This window comes from Triturus cristatus, chromosome 5_1 (assembly GCF_964204655.1).
Source record: "Triturus cristatus chromosome 5_1, aTriCri1.1, whole genome shotgun sequence".
Lineage (NCBI taxonomy): Eukaryota > Metazoa > Chordata > Amphibia > Caudata > Salamandridae > Triturus > Triturus cristatus.
In genome coordinates, this window is record NC_140587.1 from 160,639,222 (window position 1) to 160,664,982 (window position 25,761).

At 46.7% G+C, this 25,761-nt stretch overlaps 1 protein-coding gene across 5 annotated transcripts in view; it reads right to left on the reverse strand.

The window, feature by feature from the left end:
- Positions 1-9,314, reverse strand: part of LOC146830504 (ubiquitin carboxyl-terminal hydrolase CYLD-like) — a 493,223-nt gene extending 483,909 nt beyond the window's left edge. For 3 of the 5 annotated variants that reach the window (XM_085604702.1, XM_085604701.1, XM_085604700.1), the window contains exon 1: positions 9,108-9,314. In XM_085604702.1, the coding sequence (XP_085460828.1) occupies positions 9,108-9,253 (146 nt within the window). In that variant the 5' untranslated portion in view covers positions 9,254-9,314. Of the gene's footprint in view, positions 1-8,379; positions 8,513-9,107 lie in introns of those variants that run through there. The other 2 variants (XM_085604703.1, XM_085604704.1) reach the window with 2 other exon arrangements.
- Between the last annotated feature and the right edge of the window lie 16,447 nt (positions 9,315-25,761).

A 25,761-nucleotide genomic window follows, 5' to 3' on the forward strand; every position in this document is an offset into this window, starting at 1 on the left:
GGTAACGCTGGGCTGGAATACGGTAACTCTGGCGGCTGGAGTCCTGAGAGAGTGGGCATGTGATGATCCTTGGGTGTGATTACTGAGGCTGGTGCTGCCCCGATTGTGGACACTGAGGCTGTGGGATACACCGGGCGAGATGGAGAGAGAGACTGCACGCGGCCTGCTATCCTGATGTGGCGGTGCGGCTGCTCGCTGTAAATCGTAGCCTTTGCGTAGGAGCAGAGGGTGTCGATTGCTGCGAGGGGAGTGATATACTGAGTCCCTTTGCTCTGGACACTCGTGTCAGCAGGTTAGCGGGGGACAGCAGATCAAGAAGGTTCAGAGTGTGGATCGGCGCCACTGCTGGTCAGGAGTTGTTTGCCTCCTTCGAGATCCCTTGCTGGTGTCGACGGCGTGCTCTGACCGGGGATCGGGATGGGCAGGACGGACACGCGGCAGCCCAAAATCACGTTTGAGGCTAGTAAGACAACGACCACGCCTGGGGAGGCGACTCACAGCCCAGCGGAGACGTCTGGAGCGGCGGGAGGCTCGGCGGACGCGGTGACAAATCTACAAGATGTCTTACGAGAGATGCGCCAAGGGTTTGCGACAATTGCGGACAAAGTTGACAGGATGTCGTCGCGTATGCAGGCGGTGGTGCAAAAGTTGGACGCACACGAGGAACGGTTGAAAGGGGCCGAACAGCGGATATCGGACTCCGAGGACACGGTGACACAACACGCTTCGCAGTTATCCAGAATGGACAACCTGCTGCGCATCATCGCGGCTAAAAATGAGGATTTAGAAGCGAGAAGTAGGCGTAATAATGTACGCATCGTAGGTATTCCGGAGACGACCAATGTGGGCAAAATGGAGGAGTACGTCGAGAAGATGCTGATGGCGGCGATTGGCTCGGATGCCTTTTCTCCCCAATTTATAGTGGAGAGGGCGCATCGGGCCCTAGGCCCCAGACCGAAGCCGGGAGCGACGCCCAGGCCGATCATAGCCCGGATGCTCAATTATCGGGATCGAGATGCGGCCTTACGGGCCGCACGAAGCACGCGATCGTTATCCTATGATGGAAACTCCTTCACGCTGTATCCGGACTTCACTCCGATAGTCCGAAAGGAACGTAGGAAATTTCTGGCAGTTAAGGCAAAGCTGCGAAACTTGCAAATGGACTACGCATTGCTCTACCCGGCGCGGCTGCGGGTCATGTACCAGGGGAGGCAGAAATTCTTCACGAATCCTCAGCAGGTAGAGGATTTTCTCAAACAGTACAAGCGAGCTCACAGGCCGGGGGCCGGAGCGTAGGACGACATGGACCCCCAGCAGGGGGTGCTGGTGGACGGTGAACCGTGAGTGGGGAGGACTTTGCCTACATATTGTGCTGAACGTAGAGATGAGAGTGTTGCCCAAGAGTTAAGATTGGGGTTCCTGGCTGAGAGACACTGCACTGGTCTTTGCATCAGTCTTGTTGCTTTGGGGTTGAGAGTGTGGGGAGAGGGCTGGGTGTTTCTGGGGTCCCTGCATTATCGGGACCCTTTCCGGCCACATTGGGTGTTGCTTATTTTTTTTGCTGGCTAAGTGATGATACTGGTTGCCGGTTGTGGTCCTCAGATGCCTCTGATTATAGCGCCGGACGCCCCTCTGTATCGCCGGGTCGGGCTGCACATTGTGTAGTCGGACTGGCATTCGGGGGGGGGGTATTAGTGATGCCACCTAGATATGCTTCCCGACGGGAAATACCCTAGCACATGGTTTGGGGTTGGGGTGTGTACTAGCCCTCGTTTTTGGTTTTTGGGGCAAACGTGGGAGGGAAGTGGGGGTACAAGACTGGCAGGTTGGGGTTTGCTTCAGTGGGAGGGGGGTGGGAACAAGGGATTCAGTTATGGGTTGGAAGTTTGGAGTTCATGTATGGGGAGAGTGACTCGAGATGGTGGTGGGGTGGTTGTCTCTGGAGAAGGGAGTTGGCAGAAGTGCATTGCGCTATTGACATGCTTATTTATGAGTGTCCACTGTTGTGGTGGCGATGGGGTCTCATGCTGTGTAGTCTGTTCATGGGGCAGGAGCTGCATTCGGATTTGGGTGGCTATTTGGATTCTGGGAGGTTGACGAGAGATGGCTGAAAATGCACGCATTTCGAAAATCACGATCGTCACTTGGAATGTCCGAGGGTTAAATGACGCGAGAAAATGTAGGAGGGTGGTGGCCTATCTAGAGCAGCATCAGGCGCAAATCGCATTGTTGCAGGAAACGCATCTTAGCCCCCGGGCTACTTACACTTTCGCGAGCAAATGGGCGGCGGTGCGTAGCTTCTCCTCATATTCAGGGTATGCTAGGGGTACAGCGATCTTGATCAAGAAAACGGTGCCATTTGTGAGGCTAGGTGAACAAACGGATAATGAGGGGAGATTCGTCCTGTTATGGGGTAGGCTGGGTACTGACACGGTTACGATAGTAAATTTTTATGGTCCAAATGTGGATTCGCCTGCCTTTTTCACCATGCTGTGGGGTAAGATACTGAATACAGGTTCTATGCATATTATATGGGGCGGGGATTTCAATATTACATTGACCCCTGGGCTGGACAGGTCTGATGGTAGCCCACAATACAACAAGGGTGCGAGGGACGCTGTGGCGGGAATAGTGGAGGAAGGGGGACTGATAGATGGTTGGAGGTTCGTGCATGCTGGGATTTGGGAGGGGACACACTTTACAGCGTATGCCAACACTTGGGCCAGGCTTGATTACTGCTTTCTATCTCGTGGATTAGCGGTGGACTTAGGTAGAGTGACGCATTTCCCGAGGTCTTACTCGGATCATTGTCCAGTTCTGGTTCAGGTAGCAGTCCCGGGATATGGGAGGGCTGCACCAAAGTGGCGTTTGCAACCCACGGCACTGTTGGATCCACTGTTCAAGACAGAGCTGGGGGAGGAGATAGCGGAGTTTTTTCCACGCAACAAGGGGTCGGTAGATAGTGTTGAGACCATTTGGGAGGCGTTTAAGGTGACGGTCAGGGGATATTACATCTCAAAGAGCTTTGGTGTACTAAAGGCCATACGAGGCTCGCTCACCAAATTAGAGTCCGAACTTAAGGAGCTGGAAACCAGGATGGCCCGGGAGCCGATGGGTCCTGTCCACAAGGACTTTAGAGAAAAGCTTACACGATATGAGCAGGAAGCAGAGAGAGAGTCCAAATTCAGGGGCAAATATTGGCAAGCCCGTAGATATTGTGAAGGAGAGAGACCGGGTCGCGCCTTGGCGGAGATAGCTAGGCATTTGCGGGGAACTTCGCACATATTAGAGATACGAGCGCCGGGTGGTGTTATACATCAAGACACGGATGGAATTTTAGGTCAATTCACTGAGCATTATGAAGGGTTATATGCTACCCGCGGTGGTGGGGAGGTCCTGATTGGAGATTTCTTGGATGATGTAGCATTATGTTGGATGAGCGATGAACATAGGCAGTTTCTCGGAGCTCCATTCGAACTAGATGAAATACGGGAGGCGATTATGTCTCTGAGTAATGGTAAGGCGGCAGGGCTGGATGGGCTATCGGCGGAATTTTATAAATGCTATATCGATGTCATGGCCCCAGTGCTTCGGGAGGTTTATGAGGAATCCCTGGAGGTAGGAGTGTTGCCGGGGACAATGAGGGAGGTGGTGATTACCTCCCTGCTGAAACCAGGTAAGGACCCGGCGGACTGTGATTCGTACAGGCCGCTCTCTTTGATAAATTGTGACGCCAAGATATTGGCGAAGGTGCTGGCCACTAGACTCTCACTGCTTATGACTAAAATTGCCCTTCCAGATCAGGCAGGGTTTGTCCCGGGGAGATCCACTGCTAGTAATTTGCGAACTCTGTTTGCTCTGATTCATACGATAGCGCCGGAATTGCCTGTCGCGGCCGTATTACTTGATGCTACCAAGGCATTTGACTCGGTTGAGTGGAGTTACTTGTTCGCTATTCTGTACAGGATGGGATTTCCCAAAATCTTCGTTGCATGGATAAAATTGCTCTATACTGACCCGACAGCGAGAGTGCTAATTAATGGTGAGATGTCCGACCCGATTCCACTAACCAGGGGTACCAGACAGGGGTGCCCGCTGTCCCCATTGTTATTCCCTATAGCGATCGAGCCTCTGGCATGACGTATCCGGCAGTTGCACAAGCAGAGTGCCTTTAAATGTTTTCAACGTCAGATAGATGTGTCCCTATATGCTGATGACTTAACGCTATATGTGGTGGATCCGCAGACTAACATCAATCCGCTACTCCGAGAATTTCTGGTGTGTGGGCGACTATCTGGAATTCAAATCAACTGGAAGAAATCGCAGTTTTTTCCCCTGACGCCTGCGGTGGGCCGATTCTCAATGGATTACCCGCTAGAATGGTGCGAGTCGGATCTTAGATATTTAGGGGTTCAGATTTCAAAGGTCCGGGAGGAGACGTTGCGTTTGATTTATGGTACTGCCATAACTAAGTTGGCAGAGGATGTTACTCGCTGGATATCTCTACCGTTTACCATGGCTGGTAGGGCCTCGTTGATCAAAATGGTGGGGTTGCCTCGCTTTTTATACTTCTTCCAGAACATTCCGTACTATCCGGGTGCGTTCTTTTTTCGGACGTTGCGCTCCGAGCTACTGCGACTATTCTGGGCTGGTAAGCAGCCTAGACTGGCGTGGTTGATTATCACCCAGCCATATAGTAAGGGAGGATTTGATGTTCCCGACTTTCTAGCGCATTATTTGAGTGCGCAGGCCCATTTTGCTTACCATTGGTTTGCACCTACGCCATTCATGCCGCAGCTGGCGGTGGAGGACTGGATAGTTCGACCTCTGCCACTCAAAGGCATTATTCAAGGCCCTGTAAGTGCGATTGAAACGCCATTCACTACGGTTACGTGCACGATAGATGTGTGGCAGCGAGTCCTACGCAGGTTATCACTCAGTCTTTTGTATGCTCCGACCTTGCCGCTAGTTTATCATCCGGACCCATCTCTGTTGCAGGAAGGTGGGTTCCAGGGGTTATGTGCTAAGATAAAAGTCCGACATTGGGGCGATCTCTTTGCGAACGGTCAGTTCAAGACGAAAGAGCAATTGTTCCGTGGATATCAGCCTACTACGCTGGACGTCTTTTACTATATCCGGCTGCGGCAGGGGCCGAGGACGGTGTTGCCGCATTTTCCGGAGGAACCTGAAATAGTAAGGCCTTTGCAAGTTCTGCTTACTTCTACGGATGGTAGGCATTTAGTCTCTCAACTGTACAGTAGTATTCGAGAGCATAGTGGAAGTGTAGAATGTAAAGCGCTCAAACGGTGGAGTGTCGAGTTGGGCAGGGACATAACGGAGGCGCAATGGTCGTATTGTTGTGAGCTCACTTCCCAGATATCTTCCAGCTGCAGATTGCGTATTATTCATTATAAGTTTCTGCAGAGATTGTACTGCACACCTGCTAGAAAGCTTAGATTCCAGCTATCGGACAATGATAAATGTGAGAGATGCCACTCGGAGGGAGCTGATTTTTTACACCTGGCTTGGATGTGTCCAGGGGTGGCCGATTACTGGTCGCAAGTACATACTGCGCTGACGGCTATGTTGGGTGATGCGATTGAGATGGACCCGCTCCTGATGTTACTGGGCTATACTGTGTCGATACCTAAGGTGAATCGGAAATTTGGTAACATTGCATTGTTGCTAGCAAAACGACGTGTTGCATGTAGGTGGGGTAGGGGTCGAGCACCGAAATTTAAGGAATGGATAGAGGATTTATTGTACTGCCAGGAACAGAACGCTATATATGCTGACACGCAACCATTGAACAGCAGGACTAAGGACATATGGGATCCGTTTAGAACGTACTTGGCAGCACAAACCAGCTCCGCTGAAGAGGAAAGACAGGAACCAGTGGGTGCAGTGCCGACAGATATAGCATCCAACTAGAAGTGGCTCATTGAGGCTTAGCAATGGTGAAGAAGCGATGAGTGGTGGTGGAAAATGTAGTGTTGCAGTGTTCTGACTGTGGTGGGACTTAAGGAAGTGGTGTAGCTCACATCGACAAGTGTTGGGGCTGACAGGTTGAACAGAGGAGATACACGAACCTGGTATGAATGGCTCTTTATGTGACACGGGGGATAGGCTGCAAGGGTGGGTAACGTGGAGGTGAGCCACGCAGGCACGGTGATATGGCACATTGTGGGGTGGCCCCCTGCGGCTGTTTTCTCTGGGGGCTATGACTGGAGGGGCTGCTCAGAGGCGTGTGGCCTACCTGCCTCAGGGACCTGATCCGTGAGGTACCATGGTTGTTTGCCCATCGTGACTGTGACATTTATGAACTTCCATAGAGTGATGTGCTCCTGGACATCCAAACCCCAGGTTTGATGTTCGCTATTGGCACACAGAGCAGATGTGCCTAATGGACAAGACACTCATATCATGGCCCTGAATTGTAAAGCATTACGCAGGTCTGTTATCCAGAAAGGTATGTAGGTACTTGCCGCCGGACCTCCGGGTTGTCGGGCAATTGGCTGTGTACAGGGTGGATAGTGCCTTTGTGAAAGTGTCATCTATAGCCGGCCCGTGCGGTTGTAGGCGTGAGACTGTATGACTGTGAAATGCTGAAATAAAGGTTTTGGAACTTAAAAAAAAAATAAAAGCGCTATTATCTTACCTTTTATTATCGAAATATTTTCTTACAAAGAAGTATACTGAAATAAACACGATTCCTAACCCCAGAATGTTTTAGACTCTCAGTGTTACTAAGGACTGTACGTTACACCATATCAATGTTAGAGGCACAGTTAAATAGAGCCACCCAAACGGTGACTGTTACTCTTTTAGACCAGCGTTTTCCAAACTGTGGGTCGTGAGCCGATTTTTGGGTGGGTCACAAAAGTCCAAGCAATAAAAAAAGATGCCTTTAAATTCTGTATTTATTTTGTCACTTTTGCTGCACTTCAGAGACAGAGATTAAATATCAGGCTGTCTTTTGACAAATTGCTGCTTTTTAAATATGGGGATTGGTGTTTACAAAATCCTCTCACTTTGCAATCAGAGAACGAAAAGCAAAGTGAATTATCTAACAATCTTGCTGGGGTACTAATGTGTGAAATGAAAGGCTGCAGGATGTAATTTTTTTGTAACTCACAAAAAATTTAAATACCCGTATAACAACCGTACACATTCAGCAGTTAGGAAAGCAAAAATGAAGCACCGTTTTTGTGGAAATTCTGAAGTGTGATGGAAACAAATATTTTAATAGGATCAAAACAAATCAAGACACTTTACTTGGTGGTGCACTAACACATATTCACTGAAACCTGATTTCCATACAATATGATTAGTGTGAAATATAGTTTTATCAGTAAAGCTGTATGTTTGTGCAAATTTAGTGGCCATCTCAATGAAAAATGTGCTGCAAGTAACTGACAGTGCATTGCAACACTATGCTTTAGCTACATTAAAGATAACCCACCTCATCTCCATTAAAGCTAAGTTGGTCGTGAAAGTTTGTCATTCTGTTGTGGTTCTAAAATGTTTGGGAACCACTGTTTTTAGACCATGTTTACCGTGCCACAGTTCTTTTTCAAATTCTTAAAGAACAAATAAATGCAATGTTAGTACAGCATAATATTTGAAAAATAAACAATACACATTCAAAACTGTTCACTTTAGGGATCTGTCTATAACCCTCATTCGGATGCGCATTGCATATTATCTCTAAGAAAATACAGCATCCGGCCAAGTACCCGCCAGCGGAGCCTGACTTCAATGAACTCTGAAACATGTACGTCATTTAGGGGTCGCCGCTGCGACCCCTGGCCTTCGAGGTGGCAAAATCAGTCTTGGAACACAGGGGAAGCACGTCCAATGGACCACGGTTGAGGCTCTACTTTCTCTGTCACTTTTTTTAGTACATTAATAGCGAATAATGTTATTCACAATAAGTGGAATAAAAAATGGACTACCGTTTGGAATATGATCCTATCTGGCATCCAAGGTAAGTAAAAAATGCTTTTAAATGTATGTTGTGAGCGTGTTTATGTGAGAGAGTGTGCGAATGTGTGTGTATGTGTAAGCATGTGATGTGAGTCAAAGGAAATGTAAATTACCATGTAATTTCACTTCCCCTACCCCTGGGATTTTTGTGAACTGATGCTCATGCTCTCAACGTTGGCAAAGTATGATCATTTTGTTCCACAATATCCATCCGCACAGCCTCTGAAAATGTGCATTCAGTGAAAATTGACAACCCTGCCACGAAAACAGTCAATCTCCTGAAAGTAGCTTAAACATTAAACTAAAAAAATATATTTTCTCACAACCGTCAATATTAGAAAATGGGAAAGGGTTGACATTTCTGGTCCAAAACAACATAAGCCCCAAACTCACCAGAATAATGCATTTTGCACAAACCATGTTTACTGCTCCCGTTCTTATAAGACAGATGCTCTTCCCAAAGAGGGGCTCACATTCGCAAATATACGGTTTCTGCCATCGCCCTCCAAAATCTGAGGGGCTAACAGATTCATGTCAACACGTCAGGATATAATTGTTACAACCACATCCTTTTCTTTTGTCCGTCACAGCTGTGGCGCCTATCCTATAGGTTTTTCATTAACTGACATAAGACTACAATCCCCAGAACACACTGCTTTGTTGAAGATGGAAACCCACGACTTGAATCAGGGTATGACAAAGATAATAGAGTCACATGGAGGGCCTCACTTATCCAGCTCCATAGAGGTCTAAGTAATGTTGAGCCTGGGGTGTGAGCTGCTCGTTACAAGGCTGACAGGCTGCAGCTCTGCCTTTACAATGTATTTTCTCCGTTCCCCGGTGAGAAGAGGCTCAGAACACTTCACTTTCAAAATATTGGCACAGTATCACACACAATGTGCCATTATCCCGGGGGAGAGGGGGAGCAAGGGCGGTAGCGCCCCGCCGGGGCTGCTGCTGCTGCACCGCGAGGCCCCCACACACCTCTCCAGGACCGGACACCTGTCAGGGCGGAGGGGGCGTGACTCCCTGGATATGGCGGCAGGCGAGGGGCTCGAACAAGCTTTCATGGAAGTCTGCTATCAGTTAGACACACCCGGGGGCGGCGGAGGGAGACTTACCGGGCCCAGACGTTGCCAATGGGATGGAGATCCCCAGGTCCCCGCGGGAGCCACTGCCGCCGCCTGCGCTCCGTCGCTTGGACACTTCCTGGTGGAGGCCGGGAGCGGCTGGATCCCGGCGCGTCACGGGGCACGCGACGCAGCATGACAGAGAATGCGTGGCACGTGCCGCAGCCTTACCAGAACCTGCCCATCGCACCCAGTGTATCTAATGCAGCGTGCTCTATTATGATAACATCAATAAGCATTGGCAGAAAAACCAGACCCATTAAGATAATGAACATTAACGGGGCGGTCACATTTGAGAAATCCTACAATTACTGAGTATAAATGAGCGCGTCATACCGTGGCAGGCAGATACCTCATATGACAAGTAATCCACTGCAAAAAAAATTTCTCAAATTTTTTAATCATTGCTTATTTTTTCGGAAGAGCTGTGTGATACCCTCGATACGAGGGCATATTCTACATTCTGTATTCTGCATTCTGTGTCGATATGAGTGTAGCAGAAACCACCTCTAGTGTTATTACATTTTTGGAAAAGATTTTGAGCCTGGAAGGCTATCCTGAAAAAATGGTTACTTATAACGGTGCCCAGTTAGTTTTAGATAGGATGGAGTCTTTTTAAAAGAGAGGGGCTTCGAGCATCATAATGTCGCATTGTACACGCCACAAGCAAAGGAGCTGTTGAGAGGGCCTACCGCTTACTTAAAGAGATATCCAGACTGCTCTTTCTTGTGGTGAGCCTGGGAAGGAATTTGTTTGAAGGAATGTATGAGCATATTTATTTATTTTTGCATTTGTACTGCGCATCGGCTACCCAAAAGGGTTTCCCGGCGCATTTTAGCTGTTGCAGGTGGAGAGAAAAGGTTTTTTATTTTTTATTTATCGAATAACCAGGTTTTTAACAACTTTCGGAAAATGAAGTAGTTAGGCTCATTTCTCAATGAAATGGGGAGAGAGTTCCAGTGAGACGGGCCTAAGTAAGCAAAGGACTTGCCTCCTATGCGAGTGCATTTACATTTTGGAATCCTGAAACAGCCCTGGGTGGCTGATCTGAGGTTCCTGGATGGAATATATGTATTTACCAGTGAGCAAAGGTACCTCGGGGCTATGTTGGCTTTTATTTTATACATGTAGGTGAGAGCTTTAAATTTCACTCGATTTTCAATGTTAAGCCAGTGCAGTTTGCGCCGGAATGCAGAGACTGATTCCCTTTTAGGTACATTGCATAGTAATCTGACTGCCGCATTTTGAGCCATTTGTAAACGATGGAGGTTAGCCTTATTTGATCCTAAATAGAGGACATTTCCATAATCTAAACGGGATGTTATTAAGGCGTTCACCACCGTTTTCCTGGTTGACTCATGGAGCATCCAGCAGATTTTCCTCAGCCATCGTAGGATGGAGAAACAGGTGGCTGCCACTCTAACCAATTGTGCATGCATGCTCAGAGTATCATCCAGGAGTACACCCAGATTACGTACTTGTGAAACTGGGTTTGGGAGGTTGCCCATTTTCTCTGGCCAATGTTGATGGCTCCATAGATGTTTCTGTTTCCCTAGAATGATCACCTCTGTTTTTTCACCGTTTAGTTTTAGGAAATTTTCCTTCATCCAAGTTGCGATGTTGTTCAGTCCAGTTTTAAGCGTAGAGATGTCATTTACTTTTTGGGCCGTCAATGAAAAAATAATTTGTGAATCATCTGCATATGAATAGATCGTGAGTCCCGACTCCTCAACTAACTCAGCCAAAGGCTTAACATAAATGTTGAAGAGAAGTGGACTCAGGATTGATCCCTGTGGTACACCATGACTGAAAGAATGGATCTTGGAGCATGTGTTTTGAGAGAAAACTTGAAATGTCCTGTTAGAGAGGAAGTCCTGAATCCATTTCAAAGCATCCCCACTGATTCCTACGTTACTCAGAGTGTTTAAGAGCACCTTGTGAGAAATGGTATCGAAAGCAGCGCTCAAATCCAAAAGGATGAGCGCTACTGTTTCTTCATTATCCAATTTCTGGCGGATTGTCTCAGTGACGCCCAGCAGCGTAGTTTCCGTTGAAAAACCTGCCCTAAATCCAGACTGTGACTGGTGAAGAAGTTGGTAAGTGTTCGCATATTGTGTCAACTGAAGGTGGATGTGTTTTTCTAAAATTTTAGATAGAATTGGGAGTAAGGAGATGGGACGGTAGTTTTTCGTATCCATTACATCAGCATTTGGTTTTTTCAGCAGAGGGTGGATCATAGCATGCTTCCAAAGGGGAGGAACTTTGGCCTCTTTAATTGACATGTTGAGTACCTGCGTTATAATAGGTATCACAGATGGATTTAACTGCTTAAGGATGTTAGCTGGAATAGGATCCCTTGGTGACCCCGATTTGATAGAATTTAATAGGTCTTGGACAGTATTCGTAGTTAATAGGGCCAATCTTTTAGTTCATGCTCGATCTTTCTTCGATTGGAAAGCTGTATACCCTCCGATGCAATAACCTTTGGCCTTGGAACTTCCGTGTCCTGTGAGATGATATCTTGATAGATACCTTCCACTTTATTTATGAAGAAGTTCGCTAGTTCTTCACATTTGGATAGTGATAAAGTAGGTGGTTTGGCAGTTGCATCTGAGCCAGCCAATGTTTTCACTGTGTTAAAGAGTGTTTTTGCACAGTTTGAGACCTTAGTGATGGTTTGATTCACGAAGGTGGCACGTGCAAACTTACATTCCTTATGATACTCACTTAAAGCGGCTTTATAAGCTACTTTATCTATGGGGTTATAGTTTTTCCTCCAGTGTCTTTCGAGAGTTTTACAGCTAGATTTTGATATTTTCAGAGAATCGGTATACCATGGTGCTGGGGGATGATGAGTAATTTTATTTTGTTTGGAAATAGGAAGACATAGGTCCACAGCTTTAGTGAGCCAGCATTGGATATCATTTGCTACAGGGTCTATTTGTTGCTTCATCGGTGGTATATGTGTCTCTAGACATCTGTTCATTTTCTCTACGTCTAACCTCTTCCAGTTTCTTGACGAATTCTCTATGCGAGTTATGTCATTTCCTCTGTTAGTATTGTAAGGTGATATCAAGGAGAATTTTATTAGATAGTGGTCAGACCAGATTGTAGGTAATGCTGGGGAGCAGGTAATTGTATCTAAATTGGTGAAAACGGGATCTAAGAAATGTCCTGCTCTGTGAGTAGGCCCTTCATTTACCAATTTAAGATTTTGAGAGGCCATGTCCGCGATAAGTCTTATACTATTTCTACAGGTAAGATCTTCTAGATGGAGATTTAAATCTCCTAGCACGGTAAAATTTGCCTTATTTGTTATCTGGAAAGAGATTTGTTCCATTAATACAGAAATCCAATTAGTCATCAAATCCGGTGGTCTGTATATAAGTATCCCAGAGAAAGTAAAGTAGGCAGACAGGGTAAGTTTAAAAAGGGCAGCTTCACCTGTTGTAATGGGAAGTTCATCAAGAGTGCAACTAAAGTTTTTTTTAAAAATTACTGCAATTCCCCCCCAATCTTATTAGTACGATCTACTCTTACTATAGCATAGTTTGAGGGTAGGGCTATTGCTATGTTTGGTCCTGAACTTTCCTGGAGCCACGTTTCAGTAAGGAACACTGCATCCGGTTTTTCATTAAAAAGGAGGTCAAACATATTAGCACTATGTTTGGAGAGTGACCGGCAGTTTATGCTTATCATGTTATATGTTATGGGATCAATACATTTTTTCCTCTGATAGGGATTTTCAGTTCCCTTGGAATTAAATGAAAAGCAATGTATGAGCATATTATAATACTACTCATACTACCACTGGAGTTTCCCCATTTTGCAGTTGGTGTGGTAGGCAACCTCCCACTGGTTTGTGTCCAATTTTTTTTTTTTTAATTTTTTTTTTTTTGCGATTTGTAAAGCGCCTGGTGACCCGTAGGCATCCCCGCGCTGTAAATCTGTGGAGACCGAGAGAGGGGGAGAGGGGAAAAACTATTTGGGGAAAAGGAAGGTTTTTAGTTTTTTTCGAAAGAGGGCGTGTCAGGGTTCCATACGCAAGCTGCGTGGAAGTGAGTTCCATCCTGCGGAAGCTTTGACCGAGAAGCGTCGACCACCGGTGCGAGCCTTCCTGAACTTAGGGACCGTGGCCAGATGTTCGCCGTCAGAGCGAAGGGGTCTGGGGGCTTTGTAGGGGATGACCATGTCTTTCAGGGCGGCTGGGCCAACACCGTTGGCGAGTTTGTGGGTGGTGCACAAGGCCTTAAACTCTACTCTCTGGCGAACAGGAAGCCAGTGCAGAGCCGTAAGAGCAGGCCTGGCTGAGGCTCTGGGTGGAAGGTTCATAATGAGCCTCACCGCCGCATTTTGGGTGCGTTGGAGTTTTGCCAAGGTGAATTCAGGTGCGCCGAGGTAGACGGCGTTGCTATAGTCGAGCCGGGCTAAGATGAGCCCCTGAACCAGTAGTTTCCTGGATAGGGGGGGGAGGAGTGGGAGGATCTTGCGAATAGATCGCAGGAGGCCAAAGCATGTTCCAGCTGTTTTGGCTGCCTGAGTCTTCATAGTGAGGTCAGGTTCCAGCCATACTCCTAGTGTTTTAATTTCTTTTTTTGGTGTAGGGATGTCACCAAAAGCGTCCGGCCAGACTGATGATGGGATCGAAGTCCATTTATTGCCCAAGAGCATGATTTCGGTTTTTGCGCCATTCAGCTTCAGGGAGGATTCGCACATCCAGGTGTGAATATCCTGGAGACAGTTCAATAGGCTGTCTGGGTGGTTATCCAGGTGGGAAAGAGAGACAACGAGTTGAGTGTCGTCTGCATAATTTACTATTTGTATCCCGTACGGGGTCACGACATCTTCAAGGGGGGCCATGTAAACATTAAACAGGGTGGGACTAAGCGATGACCCCTGGGGAACACCACTCATGAGTGGTAGTGGGTCCGAACGTGAGTTGCCGTCCCACACCTGAAATGAACGGCCGGATAAGAAGGAGTCGAACCATGCGCGTGCAGTTCCCACAATTCCTGCCCTGGCCAGGCGATGTAGAAGGACACGGTGGTTCACCGTATCGAAGGCGGCACTGAGATTCAGGAGGATCACTGCCACTGATCCTCCTGAATCCAGGATACACCTTGCCTCCTCGATGACGGAGAGGAGGGCAGTGTCCGTGCCATGGCCGGGACGGAATCCTGTTTGGGATGGACGTAGAAGTTTGTTCGCCTCAAGGAATTGGGATAATTGCGCATTCACTAATTTCTCAGCCATCTTGCTGATACATGGAAGAAGCGAGATGGGTCTGTAGTTGGCCATGTCGTCCAGGTTCAGTTGGGGCTTTTTCAGCAGAGCCTTGACAACAGCATTCTTCCAGTTGGGAGGCACCGTGCCTTGGAAGAGAGAGATATTGATGAGATCCCTGATGGTGGGGGCTAAGCTGGGAGACACGGTTTTTAAGACTCTAACCGGGGCCGGGTCAAGGGGGGATCCGCTTTTCATTTTGGCCAAAGTGGAAATTACATCGGTAAGGGAAACTGCTCTAAAAGTGGACAGCAGTGGGCTGTTAGTGCATGCCTCTATATCCGTGTGATTATGTGGGCTGGTAGTTGGAAGGGAGTCCAGTATCCGTGAGATTTTGGAGTCGAAATAGGTGGCCAGGTCCTTACTTCTATCCGGAGGGGGGGAGTGAGAAGAGGGTGCCATTGGGATATTGAGTAGTTCTTTAACTATAAGGTATGATTCTTTTGACGAATTAGTGGCATTTTTTATTCTATTGTCATAGAATACGGCTTTAGCTAGCTTTAGGGCAGATTTGTAGCGTCTTACCGAGCTGTGGTACATGTCTTTATTACTATGGAGCCAGTCTTTTCTCCACAGTCTCTCAGCCTTTTTGCACTCTTTGCGGAGAGCTCTGAGTTCAGTATTGTACCATGGGGCATGACCCCTTATCCTATTTTTGTTCTCACGTTGTTTTATGGGAATAATACTATCGAGGGAAGAAGAGATCCAATCTCTAAACTGAATATCAGCGGTGGAAGGATCATCCGTGAGAGTGGGGGTCGTGGAGTCCAGGGCTTTGGACCAGTCCTCCACCGAGAGTCTGGCCCACGATCTGTCCCTAGTGTAAGTAGTAGGCTTTTGGGGTTTCCTAAATGCCCCTGGTAGGTGTGTCGTGACCAGGAAATGGTCCGTCCACGGGAGTGGTAGGGCATTTATGAATTGGAGAGAAGGAATGTTGGAAAACACCGGATCAAGTAGGTGCCCTTTCGTATGCGTGGCTCCGGTATTGGCAAGGAGGAGGCCATGGGCCGCCAGGTCGCAGATTAGGTCGGATGCCCCTGTGTCTAGTGGGTCATCGGAGTGTATGTTTAGGTCTCCTGTTATTAAGAAGTTGGGTGTCAGATGGGCCGAGGATTAGACGGCTTCCAGAAGGGCGGCAGAAAAGGGGCCGAAATGCCCGGGGGGCCGATACACCAGGAGGCCTGACAGGGAGCTAGTCGGGGATAGCTGGATCGTGAAGAGGCAGCTTTCTGACTCCTGGCTCTGAATCTCACTGGTTCGACAGGCGAAGTGGTCCCGATAGATGATGGCTAATCCACCTCCTCTACCTAAGGGGCGGGGTTGGGACATAATAAGGAAGCCCGGGGGTAAAGCCAAAACTATGTCCGAGTTAGAATGCCCAGTGATCCACGTTTCGGTAAGGAAAAGTATGTCCAGATCAAGGTCGACAATAAGATGATTAATGAGCAGGGCGTGCTTGGGAAGCGATCTGCAATTAAGTGTCGATATTTTAAGGCCTGGGGGTGGGACAGAAAGTTTGTGAAGGAGTAGCTTTTCTGGTTTACAGATATTACAGCTAGTAAAATGACCATTGGGATCGTGCATTACGTGACATGTGCTGTTTTTAGTGGGTCTGAGACTAAGAAGATCTCGACGAGAGTAGCTTACCCTTGTGGCGGTAGGGTCCGGCATAGAGTCTGGCCCTAGGCCCGGTCGTGCGCGGACGGGCGCAGACGGGCTTGCCTTAGGCGCGCCTTCGGCGCGCAGACGGCGCTCCCGCTGCGCTCGTCCGCTGCGCTGGTATGGCCGACACATTTGAGGAAGAGGGGGATGGGCGTGGCCTCGAAGTGGGCGTGTCTACCCTTCGAGCCGCGATGGCGGGTGGAGGGGAGTTTCCCTGTCTCAGCGGTCAATCGGCTGTGTCAGGGGGATTTCAGGAAGCCTGCTAGGCGCTAGTAGCGAGCGCTTTAGGTGCAGGTGAGTGAGTTTTAAAAACTGTGAAAGTGATAAGCTTTTTTAAAAAACACAGAAATACAAACAATCCTCCGGCTTCCGCCTCAGAGGTCGACAAGATTGACAAAATTGGTTGCGGGATAAATCTAACACATCATAAGGTTACATCTAGAGTAAATGCCGCTCAGGAAAAGATGAAAATGTATCATGATTCTAACAAACGGGTGTTTTGCACAGAAATCTGTGTGGGCGTTTGGGTTATATTAAAGGATATGCGACCAAAGAAATCCAAGATTGAATTTCAATTCTTTGGGCCCTTCAAAGTGTCCAAGGATGCACACTCTTTAGTACTATTGGAAGATGAACGCTGGTGGGCAAAAAGGAATCTTGTAATGTTAAATTAATTTAAAAGTTCTGTTGTGAAGAGTACATTGCAACCTCATTCTACTTTGTTGCTACCCCCAGCATAAATTGTTTTGGATGGCGATTCTTCTGCTGGTCACACTCAGTCTGGTGCAGCGGTTAGCAACCCTTGTGACATGTCTATAGGAAGTTTCAACAATAAGAATTTGTTGCAGGGTTTTAATGCTTCCGGGTTTGATCCTGCACCAGATCCTATGGATGATTGTCAGCAGTGATTGTACTACTGCAAGTGATTGCACCACCAAAAGTGGCAGGTTGTCTAAAAAAAATAACTCGGTTACCTGAAAGAATCTGATATGTAATGTATATTGTTTTGCTTTATTTTATCTTGTATATTTTGTTTTTGTTCTTTTAGTTCGGTTGTTTTGTTATTAAAAAGGGGGTTAAGGGGAGATGTGATATCCTCACCACGAGGTCATATTCTATATTCTGTATTCTACATGCTGTACCCTTATGATTCATGTAATCTACAAGTGCATCTTTCAAGCAGACTCTCATTTTCTGTGTTCTAGCCTTTGTGGACGGTTGTGTTGGGCAGTTACATTGGAACAGCAGACCTGAGCTGTCGCTTGTGGATGGGCTCTTTGCATTGGATATACTTAAATAAAGAAGTACTGGACCTATCTACCTGGTGTGTTCATTGGATCTATACGGTTCAACAAGCTGCTAGGCCATAAAAAGCTATTTCAAGGATTATTAATAAGGGGACAAAATAGCGCTATGTGTGAGCATGAAAAAAAATCAGGTTGAGGAGCATTGGTAGAGCGCTGTCTGTACATTTTGTAAGTGTATGTCAAGAGCGAGGTGTACTAGTTAGCTGTGTGGGTAGGGGTAGAGGAATATGTTGAGATAGAAGCACAATAATGTGTGTATACAGAGAACATGTAGGTCCAAAGCAAAGAGCAGTGGGAGACCTGGGTTTGCACATTTTCTGTGCAGGTGAGATTGAGAAGCACTGCCAGACAGGTGTGCAACGCCCAATGGTGTTCCGTAGCCCAGGCTAAAGCTGTGTTGGCGTCTGTCCCAGTGCTTAATTTGTACAAAAATAAATAAAGGGCCTTATTTATGATGTCTTATTAGCACTAATGTGCTGCCTGAACGTCCCTTTTTTAACATTCCAGTGGCGCAGTGTGTCACTGGCATATTTATAAGGCCACGTAAAGCCACGTTACGTGGCTTTTCATGGCCTTATAAATATGGGTTTTGCTGGGGGCGTTCCCAGCAACATCCATGGCTTTTTGACACAGCCCCAGATGTTTTGAAAAACCGTAAGTCTGAGGCAGCGCCAAAAATGTACGCCTCCCCCGGGAAGGCATAAAGGAGGCACAACGAGGAGAAAAATCTTTATTTCTCCGCGTTTTTCCTTTTTCTATGTGTGCTGCATTCTGCAACACACATAGATAATCATCCCGGCAACGCAGGCACCCTTAAAACATGGTTCAAAGATGCCTATGTTGGCGGACGGCAGCCCATTGCGCCCCTGCCCAGGGAAAAAAGACAAGAATGCGCTGTATCTAATAGATAAGGGACATTCCTGCCCTTTTATTTTGCCGCAGGGCAGCGCAGCAGCAAGGCCTGCTGCGCTGCCCTACGGCAAGAAACCCATAAATGAGACCCTAATTGCCAGGGCCCTTTTCAGAAGGACACTGCAGCCTGCACCAACCATTGCCTCAGCCACTGCTGCCAATGACAGTATCAACATAACACCTAACCATTGCACTCCTATAGATGTGACAATTCAGACTATTTCAGGCCATACAAAGCTATAATAATGGCGTTAGGGTCTGGTATTATTCATTTTCAATGTGATTTGACTTAATAAACACGGTTGTTGAGCTCATCTCAAAATTAAACAGACAGCTCCACAATGTGGCGGACAGCCGCTGGTGCTGAAAATTAAGTGTCAGTGCCGAGCACCGGAAACCACCAGCTCAAATTAAGCACTGGAAAGCCTGGGTGAAGTGCGTTGGAATAAACATTTTTTTTTTCTAACTGACAACCTCGCTTGCCGTGTCCTCAAAGGAGGAGATTGGGGGAGGGACAGGGGTGATTCGGAACACCCAGGACAAAAGCCCCACAGTGGGGGGGGGGGTTCTAATTGTGCAAACTAGTGTGCTTTACTGATCACCCTTTGTTCTAAAGGGAGAAAAAGGAGAAAAAGCTTGCCTGTTAATGCTGGGATGTGAGACTGCATCTACAATTCAAAGGCAATCTCTGGGAACTTCCTGTGCTTCCAATCAAACAAGGCAGAAATCCCAAATTGTATTGATTATAATTGCTTCTATATAGTGCTTACTACTCATCTGAGGGGTAATAAGCGCTATAATAAATGCAAAAAAGGGAAGAAAGAGTTTTTCTTAAAATGCAATGACGTTTCCGCAGTCCAGACTTTCCTGTCACTAGCATGAGGGCAAGGTGGGAATTTTTGGTTTTGGTTCTAAAGGTGGCAAGTAGTGACTAAAACATACAAAATCATGTTGGTAAAATAAGGGTGGGGTGGATGAATAGCAAAGAGGTCCCATGGGTAGCAGTCTCAATCCTCTGGGTAAAAGGATCCTGGCTGCCTGTCGTTTTTTGTTTGTGCAGTTTTAAATAGAGCAAACCTGGACCAAAGGCATCAGTGTGCGTTACATGAGCACTAGATTACATCACACAAAATCTGATTTTTATTTTAGTCTTGGGGAGATTAAGTGATTTGCACAGGATGTTGAGCGACGCTGGGATTCAAACCTCGTGCCCCAATTGGCAGCTCCGTTCGTTATGCCACATCTCATCAGTTACTATTGGCATCAGTGGCGGCTGGTGATCTTTGAAAGTGGCTAAGCGTAATACTGCTGTTACAATCAAAGATGTAGTCTCGTAGGTTATTAAAAGATGCATGTTTATTAGGTTTCTAATCTTCTTAATAGGGAGTGAGGAGGAGAAGTTGGGAGGGAGGATGACAGTGAGAGAAGGGATTGAGAGAAGTGATTGAAGAGAGAAAGACAAGGTAGATAAAAGTGAAAGAGAATGAAGTGTGTGCAAATATGGACAGAGAGGTGAGAAAGAAATGAGGAGAGTTTGTCTGAGATGGAATAGAACAGAGACTGAGTGTGACACAGGAGACACCAAAGTGACAGATGTATGAACAACACCACAGCAATAATGCTAAGACAAACTTTATGACATGTTAAGAGTATTTGCGAAGTGCACAGCTCACCCTGGAGAGTATCCTGGTGCTGAGAAAGCAGGGGTTATGTCAGCTATGACTGGGACTTGTCTAGGTGAAGAGCCATGTTTTCAGTTTTTTGCAGAGCTCATGTCCTGAGGAGGCAGCTCAAAGGTGTAAGGGAAGGTCATTCCAGGCTTTGGGTATGAGGCAGGGGAAAGCACGACCGCCGACTGTGGTTCTTTGTATGTGGGGGATGTGGGAAAACAGGATTCTGGCTGCGCAGCAGTGTGTGGTGTGTGTTGCATGTGGATTAGTGAATGGGAGGGTCAGCGGAGGTCATTGTCGGGCAGGGTGATGTGAACATGGTGGAAAGCCTAAGTGTGAGTATGGCCACTGGGTTTTGTATGGTCTGCAGTCTTTTAGGAGTTCAACAGCGATTCAGACAGAGTGTGTTGCCATAGTGCAGCTTGCTGGTGATGAGGGCCTGGGTAACCGTTCTGCATGTGCTGATTGGGAGCCATTTGGAGATTATATTGAGCATTTTGAGAGCGTGGAAGCAGGAGGCAGTGACTACGCTGACCTGAACAAACTTTATAGTATATTGTACTCTTTCCTTTTGCTCCTTTCGCTGTGTCACTGGGCAGTGCTGTTTGTGAACGGTGCTGATACCAGTCTCCACTGAAACATTTTGTTGACCTGAAAACATTGTTTTTAGGCAATTCAACACTGGTTGGAACTGAAGGTGTTGCCCATGTGACAGATGTACTTGGCAGCTATGTTCTAGAAGTGTAAAAGGTGGCCTAGTCAATTTCGAAATTGTGTTTCAGGTGGAACAGCAAACATAAACCCTTCACATACTGAAGGAGTTTGGCATTTTATATATCCACTTCCCTGGCATGGTTGATGCTGGCAAACCCGAAAGGGAGTGGATAGAGGCGTAAAGTATAAAGCTTGTGAGGGCAGGTCTACTTAAAGGGTGCAATAAGAGGGATTTCTTGCAGGAGCGTCTGTTAGTGCATGTGCGCTAATCATTAATGTATGGCTTGGTGGCACCACAAACAAGGGGAAGGACTCTAATTATGGTGGACAAAAGCTCTGTGTACCCCCCTGTACTGCTAGCAGTACCTTCCATCTTGCTGCGAGAGAGCACCAGATATCTGTTCAGGTGAAGGAGCAGGAGATCCGCACTGGCTGAGGTGCACCAGCAGGAGTTACAGGAGCCCCTTGAGAGCGGTGCAGCAGGGTTATGGGCATGCACACACATTCCCACACAAATGGGGCCACTTAGAAGGTCTCCTCTGGCTAGATCAATGAAATCCTGCAGAAGTGTCTTCTGCTGACAATAGTCACCATACCAAGAAGAAATTTAATTTTTACATGGCTTCAGCTTCTTCACTAATCGGGTGCAACACTACTTCCCTTGATTAATTTCTGTTGCAGTATGCACACATTTTAATCTGTGCATCTTTGTCTAACCTTCATTCATTTGGAGAGAAAGAAGCAATGACTGAGTTCAAGTTAGGTTTCTATGTGTGTGTTTTAAAAAATTAATTTAAAGCTCAAACAATCGGAACTGGCTGTATAGTTGGAATTTACAATGTAGCCTCATTGCTCTCACAGCAGTGTTTAGCCATTTTAAAGATGTACTGCAGGGACAAAACCCCCAAAAAGATTCATCAACCGTTTGAACACTACCTTAGATTACAGAAAATACCACATTAAAAAGATACTCATCCCCATCACGAGCTCCGCTCCACACTTAGAAACAATTGAGATTACTGGGACGTCATTACATCTTCAAGTAAAAATGCATGTATATCACATTTTGGTGCCTTTTTAGCACAAACGTAGTGGTATTAAACCCACATATTTTTAAGGAACCTTGAAATAAAGGAAATATTTCACCTATATGTGTAAAATATAGATTCTGTAGCCACTGTGCAAAGGTTTTACATTGTCCAGGCCACTAGGATTATGCAGCTTGGAGCACCAAGGTTATTGAAATTATACCAAAAAAAATGCAAATTATCTGGCTGTGTTATTTTCATCTGTTTGAGCTGGAAACATCAATTACTTGTAGAGCTGCAGGTATGTGCAGGCAGTGTGTGAGTAGGAACGATAGAGCTGTGTTCAGGGGCGGAGTATGGACAAGTCAGCTTGAGATGCACTTTTAGAGCTGCAGGTATGTGCAGGTGGTGTATGAGTAGGAATGACCGAGGCAAGTGTGTGCAGGCGTGGAGTATGGACAAGTCAGGATTGAGGTGCACTTGTAGAGCTGCAGGTATGTGCAGGTGGTGTGTGAGGAGGAATGACGGAGCTGTGTGTGTGCAGGGGCGGAGTATGGACAAGTCAGGATTGAGATGCACTTGTAGAGCTGCAGGTATGTTCAGGTTATGAGTGAGTAGGAACGATAGAGCTTTGCGTGTGCAGGGCGGAGTATGAACAAGTCATGATTGCGGTGCACTTGTAAAGCTGCAGTTATGTGCAGGCAGAGTGCCAGTAGGAATGATGGAGCTGTGTGTGTGCAGGAGCAGAGTATGGACAAGTCAGGATTGAGGTGCACTTCTAGAGCTGCAGGTATGTGCAGGTGGTGTGTGAGTAGGAATGACGGAGCTGTTTGTGTGCAGGGGCGGAGTATGGACAAGTCAGGATTGAGGTGCACTTGTAAAGCTGCAGGTATGTGCAGGCGGTGTGTGAGTATGAACAATGGAGCTGTGTGCAGGGGCGGAGTATGGACAAGTCAGGATTGAGGTACGCTTGTAGAGCTGCAGTTATGTGCGAGTATGAACGATGGAGCTGTGTGTGCAGGGGCGGAGTATGGACAAGTCAGGATTGAGGTGCACTTGCAGAGCTGCAGGTATGTGCAGGCAGTGTGTGAGTATGAACGATGGAGCTGTGTGAGTGCAGGGGTGGAGTATTGACAAGTCAGGATTGAGGTGCACTTCTAGAGCTGCAGGTATGTGCAGGCGGTGTATGAGTAGGAACGATAGAGCTGTGTGTAGGGGCGGAGTATGGACAAGTCAGGATTGAGGTGCACTTGTAGAGCTGCTTATATGTGCAGGTGATGTGTGAGTAGGAATGATGGAGCTGTGTGTGTGCAATATGTACAAGTCAGGATTGAGGTGCACTTGTGGAGCTGCAGGTATGTGCATGTGATGTGTGAGTAGGAACGATAGAGATGAGTGCAGGGGCGGAGTATGGACAAGTCAGGATTGAGGTGCACGTCTAGAGCTGCAGGTATGTGCAGGTGGTGTGCAAGTATGTGTGATGGAGCTGTGTGTGTGCGCGCAGGGGCAGAGTATGAACAAGTCAAGATTGAGGTGCACTTGTAGATCTGCAGGTATGTGCAGGCGGTGTGTGAGTATGAACCACAGAGCTGTGTGCAGGGGCGGTGTATGGACTAGTCCGGATTGAGGTGCACTTGTAGAGCTGCAGGTATGTGCAGGCGGTGTGCGAGTAGTGATGGTGGTTACCAGCTCTGGTCACACATACACCTAATACTTACCTGGGCCCAAACTACATTCGTACAATAAGCTAGTAAAACCCCGCTGACGTCAATTTTGTGTAATACCTGTAACATTGTTATTCACCTTTACCAAGTTTTACCAACTCGAGAAATATAGTTTCCTTCCTCAATGAATCAGATTGCTGAGTTAGTTTAAGGTAGAATGACATTTACCTCTTTACTCTGAATAACCACAGACTCAAGAAGTTTTGAAAACCTTTATCTAAAGTAATTTGTGAGTCAAAATTCAATTACAGTAACCACCCTCATTTCAAGAGGCAGAATACACCCAATAATTCATAGCACAACTAAAATGATCAATGATGACGGTACCTGGAAAAGGGAGGAGGAAAAGGAGAAAGTAGGCATAAAGGACAGATTTGCTGATTATATTTACCTATGGTCTAAGATGAACCCAACTCCGTAATAGGGGGCCAGATAGAATCTCCAAGACAGGTCACGGGTGGAATCGGGCAGATTCGGATCTGGAAGGGTAACTTCTTCTAATGTACAATGCCAGCTTTGCACCCCTCCCTTTTCCGCAATTCCTCTAGATGAATAGATTATCAATCAGTATCTCGAACTTTCGGACAGAGTTTCTGGCAGCAGCAGGGTCTGAGACAGCGTCTTGGTCAATAACTGGAGCAGCATACGCGTTGGGTCAGTGACGAGTCGGAATGACAGATCTGACAAGTCGGATGAGGTCTCTAGCTATCCTACCTCAATTATACTGTTCTTGATTCGGGTACCACCCCCCCCATGTATCAATTCCTATGTTTTCCCTTATTCTGATTGGTCAGGATGAGGAGGTGAGTTTATCACACCACTTTAAAATAAGGTTTTCTCTATGAGCCATTGTTTTATGTGCCTGCCCCTTCATTTCCTTTTCCCATAGCTTTATTCCCACACGCATTTCACATTACTCAGTAAATTAAACATTTTATTCAATATTGTTGCTCTCGCAGGGGTCATCAGTTGAGCTTCCCAGGCTTCTTCATTCAAGGTGGCCTTGGCTGAGTGACACGGGAGCCATCATTGTTTCAGGCCAGTCTCTATGCGCATGCGTGCAGTTCAAGTGAGGTAGGGAATCCAGTCACCTTCGGGGGCCCAAAAATAGAACTAATAATAAAGTCAGAAAAAGAAACGTTAGAACACAGAAACAAATGATTTCACTGTATACCACTTATTTCTACTCTATTCCCATTTACTTATTTAAATCTTTTGCATTAGTGTTTAATAAAACTTACGAGGTTTTAGTTTAGCAGTAGCAGGTGCATTAGCATGTGAGTTCAAACCGGCCATTTTAGAGCCATTGCGCAGCTGCAAAGATTCCCACCAAAAGCGACATAGTCATACTACGTAGATGCAGTAGACGCATGTGCACTAGAAATCCCGCATTTGGTCGGCCATTGTAGGACATTCATGTTACGGGTTAGTAATGCACATAAAAAAGCTTCCCCTAGATAAAAGTGTTTGTGGTGTATTGCGGTTTATAGTATTTACTAAAGAAATTGGTTACCTTATTACATGTTATTGAATCCAAGCAAGTTTCTTTCACGAATCCTTGCTCCATCAGTAGGAACAATAGATCTGTGTGTAGGGACGGAGTATGGACAAGTCAGGGTTGAGGTGCACTTGTAGAGCTGCAGGTATGTGCAGGCGGTGTGTGAGTATGAACGATGGAGCTGTGTGTGCAGGGGGCGGAGTATGGACAAGTCAGGATTGAGGTGTACTTCTAGAGCTGCAGGTATGTGCAGGCGGTGTGCGAGTATGAACGATGGAGCTGTGTGTGCAGGGGGGAGTATGGACAAGTCAGGATTGAGGTGCACTTGTAGAGCTGCAGGTATGTGCAGGCGGTGTGTGAGTATGAACGATTAAGCTGTGTGTGCAGGGGGGAGTATGGACAAGTCAGGATTGAGGTGCACTTGTAGAGCTGCAGGTATGTGCAGGCGGTGTGTTAGTATGAACGATGGAGCTGTGTGTGTGCAGGACCCCTGCAGATCAGGGTTGAGGCGCACTAGTAGGTGGTAGAGATGTGTCTGCACATAATACGTTTTTATTTATTGGCTTTTATATAATACAAGAACATGTAACTTTGGACTGAAGTCCACTTGAGAGGAGTGTGCACACAGTTGATAAGCAGGTCAGCGTTGCTGTACACTGGTAGTAGTGTGCGTACTAAGAAAATGTGCCTGTCAGGGTTGAAGTTTACATATCTTTTTTATGTCTAGTAATATTAACACCTCAATATATACCATGTAAGTGAAGTTGCAATTATTAATATTAGCCAACGTAGGTCTCGATTTCAAAATGACGCTGTTGTCTGCAACCATCTTTTCAACACGTCATTT